Consider the following 8,144-nt stretch of genomic DNA (forward strand, 5'->3'; position numbering starts at 1 on the left):
CTCTTTCAGCTGCTTGAGAAACTGCTCTGACGGTCTGTCGCAGAGCCTGTCTATGGATTCCAAGTTCTTTCAGCAACCTGATGATGGAAGAAGCCACGAATCCTCTGCATCCCATTTCAACTGGCCAGACCTTTGCATTCCAGCCACGCTGAGTTGCGTCTGCTGCCAACTCTGTGTAACGCAGTTTCTTACGCTCGTAGGCCTCTTCAACAGAGTTTTCCCATGGGACTGTGAGCTCTATGATGTACACAGCCTTTCGTGAAGGGGACCAGAGTACCATGTCTGGCCTAAGGTTGGTAGAAGCAATCTCAGGTGGAAAAATGAGTTGCTGGCCAATATCGACAAGCATCTTCCAGTCCCGGGCCATGGCTAGGTGTCCACTTTCTGGCTTTGTAGGAGGATACTTGGGCCTTTTCTGTCCCTCCCGGATGAATGTTGTTGTTTTGACGGGATTGCTTGTTTTTGGAGGTAATGAATTGGTTGCACTCCTCTTGGTCTCAAATGCTGCAGCCAGGCTCTTGAGGACCTGATTGTGCCTCCAGGTGTAGCGGCCTTGTGAGAGGCTGGTCTTGCAACCTGTCATTATATGCTATTTATACTACAATAATATACTGTAAAATAACACCACTACAATAATATACGGTAAAATATCACCACTGCAATAATATACTGTCAAATAACACCACTACAATAATAAACTATACAATAACACACACACACGCGCGCACACACACACACACACACACACACACACACACACACACACACACACACACACACACACACACACACACACACACACACACACACACACACACACACACACACACCCATAAACACATGCACACACACACAAACACACACACACACACGCACGCACACGCACACACACAAACACACGCACAAACACACCTTTGCGGTAACACACACACACACACACACACACACACACACACACACACACACACACACACACACACACACACACACACACACACACACACCCATAAACACATGCACACACACACAAACACACACACACACACGCACGCACACGCACACACACAAACACACGCACAAACACACCTTTGCGGTACCAGGGCAGGTACCATGGACAGGAAACATTGACTGTTGTTCCAGGAAGTCCATCTGGCCAGCAGGCATACTGGTCAAACGTCCTGTTACACACCAGTCCTGTGGAGGGGTCAAACACCAAAGGTCAAACACCAAAGGTCAAACATTCCTGTACTTCACCTGTTAAACACAGCTATAACACACCAATATAACACAGCTATAACACACCAATATAACACAGCTATAACACACCAATATAACACAGCTATAACACACCAATATAACACAGCTATAACACACCAATATAACACAGCTATAACACACCAATATAACACAGCTATAACACACCAATATAACACACCGATATTACACACCAATATAACACAGCTATAACACACCAATATAACACAGCTATAACACACCAATATAACACAACTATAACACACCAATATAACACAGCTATAACACAACTATAACACACCAATATAACACAGCAATATAACACAGCTATAACACACCAATATAACACAGCTATAACACACCAATATAACACAGCTATATAACACACCGATATTACACACCAATATAACACAGCTATAACACACCAATATAACACAGCTATAACACAGCTATAACACACCAATATAACACAGCTATAACACAGCTATAACACACCAATATAACACAGCTATAACACAGCTATAACACACCAATATAACACAGCTATAACACAGCTATAACACACCAATATAACACAGCTATAACACAGCTATAACACACCAATATAACACAGCTATAACACACCAATATAACACAGCTATACAACACACCAATATAACACAGCTATAACACACCAATATAACACAGCTATAACACACCAATATAACACAACTATAACACACCAATATAACACAGCTATACAACACACCAATATAACACACCTATACAACACAGCTATACAACACACCAATATAACACAGCTATAACACACCAATATAACACACCAATATAACACACCGATATAACACACCGATATAACACACCAATATAACACAGCTATAACACACCAATATAACACAGCTATAACACAGCTATAACACACCTATATAACACACCGATATAACACAGCTGTACAACACACCAATATAACACAGCTATAACACACCAATATAACACACCTATATAACACACCAATATAACACAGCTATAACACACCAATATAACACAACTATAACACACCAATATAACACAGCTATAACACAGCTATAACAGACCAATACAACACACCGATATAACACAGCTATAACACACCAAAACACACCGATATAACACACCAATATAACACAGCTATATTACACAGCTATAACACACCAATATAACACACCGATATAACACAGCTATAACACAGCGAAAACAGACCGATATAACACACCAATATAACACACCAATATAACACACCGATATAACACAGCTATAACACACCGATATAACACAGCTACAACAACATCACAGCGTGAGGCTGAGACTGACCTGTGGCGGGAGGCGTGGCGACGATGCCTGAGAACACTGGTTCTTGTAGCTCGTCCATTGTTCCATCAGGAGCTTCAGAGATTTAGCCGAGGAGACCTGGGTACAAAAGGAGAACATTAATTCGACTCTGCTGAACCTCCCTCTAACTAAATGTGTGTGTGTGTGTGTGTGTGTGTGTGTGTGTGTGTGTGTGTGTGTGTGTGTGTGTGTGTGTGGGTGGAAGTGTCTGTACAAATGTACTCTCTTTTGTAAATATATATTTATTTAGTTAACCTTTATTTAAAGGTCAAGTCAGTTAAAAACAAATTCTTAATTAAAATGACAGCCTACCCCGGGTCAAACCAGGATGACGTTGGGCCAATTGTGTGCCGCCCAATCACAGCCGGATGTGATACAGCCTGGATTCAAACCAGGGACTGTAGTGACGCCTCTTGCACTCCTGGACCAGTGACTAGGCTGATCCTGGACCGGTGACTAGGCTGATCCTGGACCAGTGACTAGGCTGATCCTGGACCGGTGACTAGGCTGATCCTGGACCAGTGACTCGGCTGATCCTGGACCAGTGACTCGGCTGATCCTGGACCGGTGACTCGGCTGATCCTGGACCGGTGACTAGGCTGATCCTGACCAGTGACTAGGCTGATCCTGGACCGGTGACTAGGCTGATCCTGGACCGGTGACTCGGCTGATCCTGGACCAGTGACTAGGCTGATCCTGGACCGGTGACTAGGCTGATCCTGGACCGGTGACTCGGCTGATCCTGGACCGGTGACTAGGCTGATCCTGGACCAGTGACTCGGCTGATCCTGGTCCGGTGACTAGGCTGATCCTGGACCGGTGACTAGGCTGATCCTGGACCAGTGACTAGGCTGATCCTGGACCGGTGACTCGGCTGATCTTGGACCGGTGACTAGGCTGATCCTGGACCAGTGACTAGGCTGATCCTGGACCAGTGACTAGGCTGATCTTGGACCAGTGACTCGGCTGATCTTGGACCAGTGACTAGGCTGATCCTGGACCGGTGACTCGGCTGATCCTGGACCGGTGACTAGGCTGATCCTGGACCAGTGACTAGGCTGATCCTGGACCAGTGACTAGGCTGATCCTGGACCGGTGACTCGGCTGATCCTGGACCAGTGACTAGGCTGATCCTGGACCGGTGACTAGGCTGATACTGGACCGGTGACTCGGCTGATCCTGGACCGGTGACTAGGCTGATACTGGACCGGTGACTCGGCTGATCTTGGACCAGTGACTAGGCTGATCCTGGACCGTGACTAGGCTGATCCTGGACCAGTGACTAGGCTGATCCTGGACCGGTGACTAGGCTGATCCTGGACCAGTGACTAGGCTGATCCTGGACCGGTGACTAGGCTGATCCTGGACCGGTGACTAGGCTGATCCTGGACCAGTGACTAGCTGATCCTGGATCAGTGACTAGGCTGATCCTGGACCGGTGACTCGGCTGATCCTGGACCGGTGACTAGGCTGATCCTGGACCAGTGACTAGGCTGATCCTGGACCGGTGACTCGGCTGATCCTGGACCAGTGACTAGGCTGATCCTGGACCGGTGACTAGGCTGATCCTGGATCAGTGACTAGGCTGATCCTGGACCAGTGACTAGGCTGATCCTGGACCGGTGACTAGGCTGATCCTGGATCAGTGACTAGGCTGATCCTGGACCAGTGACTAGGCTGATCCTGGATCAGTGACTAGGCTGATCCTGGACCGGTGACTAGGCTGGGATCCTGGACCGGTGACTCGGCTGATCCTGGACCGGTGACTAGGCTGATCCTGGACCAGTGACTAGGCTGATCCTGGACCGGTGACTAGGCTGATCCTGACCAGTGACTAGGCTGATCCTAGACCGGTGACTAGGCTGATCCTGGACCAGTGATTAGGCTGATCCTGGACCGGTGACTAGGCTGATCCTGGACCGGTGACTAGGCTGATCCTGGATCAGTGACTAGGCTGATCCTGGACCGGTGACTCGGCTGATCCTGGACCGGTGACTAGGCTGATCCTGGATCAGTGACTAGGCTGATCCTGGACCAGTGACTAGGCTGATTCAGGCTGTATCACAATTGTGTGTTATTGCAGGTTTTAAATGAATTTATGTAAATCCTGCAGCGTTGGAACATTCTCACCATCAACAGAGTGATGAAATTATGACCTTACACACCTGTCTGTGTGCGTGTGTGTTTCAGAAGATGTAATGTGTTGTGGTTAAAGCCAGAGAGATAAAGGACGTCTGTATTCAGGTGGTCTGGTGACTCTTAATGGTAAAAAATAAACAGCAACTGCTGTCTGATCTGCAGAGCTTTGATAAGGAACAAAGGTTAGCAATTACTAACTCTGAGGCTCAGTCTAGACATATGTGTGTGTGTGTGAGAGAGAGAGAGAGAGAGAGAGAGAGAGAGAGAGAGAGAGAGAGAGAGAGAGAGAGTGAGAGAGAGAGAGAGAGAGAGAGAGAGAGAGAGAGAGAGAGAGAGAGAGAGAGAGAGAGGAGAGGAGAGGGAGAGTGAGAGTGAGAGAGAGAGAGAGTCTTACCTGGGTGTAGCCAGAGAGGGTGAGCAGAGATAAGAGGACACACATCTGGAACATCCCACCTGGCTACGCTGGGAGAGGAGGGGTTGGGGAGGGGGACTCAACTCATCAGGGGGCCCAGCCTGGTCTACCCTACAGGCTACAAACACACACACACACACACACACACACACACACACACACACACACACACACACACACACACACACACACACACACACACACACACACACACACACACACACACACACACACACACACACACACACAGAGAGAGGAGATAACACACACACACACACACACAGAGAGGTAGTGAGAGAGATAAATGTCACATTGGGTTTTACTCAATTACCGTACAACAGACCACGTGCGTGCTGTTAAAATAGGCAACAAACACACACATTTCTTCTCACAGGGCCGTGGGTGAGACAGGGATGCAGCTTAAGCCCCACCCTCTTCAACATATATATCAACGAATTGGCGCGGGCACTAGAACAGTCTGCAGCACCCGGCCTCACCCTACTAGAATCAAGTCAAATGTCTACTGTTTGCTGATAATCTGGTGCTTCTGTCACCAACCAAGGAGGGCCTACAGCAGCACCTAGATCTTCTGCACAGATTCTGTCAGACCTGGGCCCTGACAGTAAATCTCAGTAAGACCAAAATAATGGTGATCCAAAAAAGTTCCAGTCACCTGGACCACAAATACAAATTCCATCTAGACACAGTTGTCCTAGAGCACACAAAAAACTATACATACCTTGGCCTAAACATCAGCGCCACAGGTAACTTCCACAAAGGTGTGAACGATCTGAGAGACAAGGCAAGAAGGGCATTCTATGCCATCAAAAGGAACATAAAATTCAACATACCAATTAGGATCTGGCTAAAAATACTTGAATCAGTTATAGAACCCATTACCCTTTATGGTTGTGAGGTCTGGGGTCGGCTCACCAACCAAGAATTCACAAAATGGGAAAAACACAAAATTGAGACTCTGCATGCAGAATTCTGCAAAAATATCCTCTGTGTACAACGTAGAACACCAAATAATGCATGCAGAGCAGAATTAGGCCGATGCCTGTTAATTATCGAAATCATGAAAAGAGCTGTTCAATTCTATAACCACCTAAAAGGAAGCGATTCCCAACCCTTCCATAACAAAGCCATCACCTACAGTGAAATAAAGAGTCCCTAAGCAAGCTGGTCCTGGGGCTCTGTTCACAAACACAAACACATTCCACAGAGCCCCAGGACAGCAACACAATTAGACCCAAACAAATCATGAGAAAACAAAAAGATAATTACTTGACACATTGGACAGAATTAACAAAAAAACAGAGCAAACTAGAATGCTATTTGTCGCTAAACAGAGAGTACACAGTGGCAGAATACCTGACCACTGTGACTGACCCAAACTTAAGGAAAGCTTTGACTATGTACAGACTCAGTGAGCATAGCCTTGCTATTGAGAAAGACCGCTGTAGGCAGACATGGCTCTCAAGAGAAGACAGGCTATGTGCTCACTGCCCACAAAATGAGGTGGAAACTGAGCTGCACTTCCTAACCTCCTGCCAAATGTATGACCATGTTAGAGACACATATTTCCCTCAGATTACACAGATCCACAAAGAATTCTAAAACAAACCCGATTTTGAAAAACTCCCATATCTACTGGGTGAAATACCACAGTGTTCCATCACAGCAGCAAGATTTGTGACCTGTTGCCACAAGAAAAGGGCAACCAGTGAAGAACAAACACCATTGTAAATACAACCCATATTTATGTTTATTTATTTTCCGTTGTGTACTTTAACAATTTGTACATTGTTACAACACTGTATATATATATATATACAATATAACATCTGTAATGTCTTTTTATTGTTTTGAAACTTCTGTATGTGTAATGTTTACTGTTCATTTTTATTGTTTATTTCACTTTTGTATATTATCTACCTCACTTGCTTTGGGAATGTTAACACATGTTTCCCATGACAATAAAGCCCCTTGAATTGAATTGATAAAGAGAGAGTTGCTTGAATTTAATTGAATTGATAAAGAGAGAGTTGCTTGAATTTAATTGATAAAGAGAGAGTTGCTTGAATTAATTAAATTGATAAAGAGAGAGTTGCTTGAATTAAATTGATAAAGAGAGAGTTGCTTGAATTTAATCGATGAAGAGAGAGTTGCTTGAATTTAATCGATAAAGAGAGAGTTGCTTGAATGAATTGCTTACACCTCTCAGCATAATATTCCATATCCCATTCTGATCCTCCTCCTCCTCTTCATCATCCTCATCGTCACCATCACCATGGGGAGATGAAGGGTGACTCTATAGGGACTGGGAGGTTACATAAGTCCCTTTAGGGATGTAAATGTTCCCACACTGTTATTGGCATTTTACACAGCCACACTGATTTATAGTTCACTGTAAAGATATGCCGATCTCAATCTGTGTGTGTGTGTGTGTGTGTGTGTGTGTGTGTGTGTGTGTGTGTGTGTGTGTGTGTGTGTGTGTGTGTGTGTGTGTGTGTGTGTGCGTGCGTGCGTGCGTGCGTGCGTGCGTGCGTGCGTGTGTGCGGTGCGTGTGTGTGGTTGCGTGTGTGTGTGCGTGTGTGCGTGTGTGTGTGTGTGTGTGTGTGTGTGTGTGTGTGTGTGTGTGTGTGTGTGTGTGTGTGTGTGAGTGCGCGTGTGCGTGTGTGTGTGTTTATCCCATAGTGCTGAATGACTTGTGTTTGTCCCTAGTGAATTCTCAGAAGGGAATTCTACTCTGCTCCATCAGACAACTATGGGAAAAGGGTCCCATCATCCACTCACATCATCCACTCACATCATCCACTCACATCATCCACTCACATCATCCACTCACATCACAGAGGAAATTACCTGTGATTCCAAACCAACGCACCTGCAAGTCCATCCTATAAGACAGTAGGGTGACATGCGGTAAGGTATGAGGAGGTATCCTATAAGACAGTAGGGTGACATG

At 45.8% G+C, this 8,144-nt stretch overlaps 1 protein-coding gene across 1 annotated transcript in view; it reads right to left on the reverse strand.

Moving 5' to 3' along the window:
- Positions 1–5,398, reverse strand: part of LOC127931958 (glucagon receptor-like) — a gene marked incomplete at its 3' end in the record, with an annotated part of 19,571 nt that extends 14,173 nt beyond the window's left edge. Inside the window, 4 exon segments of the mRNA XM_052526117.1 lie at positions 1,087–1,194; positions 2,605–2,637; positions 2,640–2,700; positions 5,156–5,398. Coding sequence (XP_052382077.1) covers positions 1,087–1,194; positions 2,605–2,637; positions 2,640–2,700; positions 5,156–5,209 — 256 coding nt within the window.
- Between the last annotated feature and the right edge of the window lie 2,746 nt (positions 5,399–8,144).

The sequence above is a fragment of the Oncorhynchus keta genome, chromosome 10 (genome assembly GCF_023373465.1).
Source record: "Oncorhynchus keta strain PuntledgeMale-10-30-2019 chromosome 10, Oket_V2, whole genome shotgun sequence".
NCBI lineage: Eukaryota > Metazoa > Chordata > Actinopteri > Salmoniformes > Salmonidae > Oncorhynchus > Oncorhynchus keta.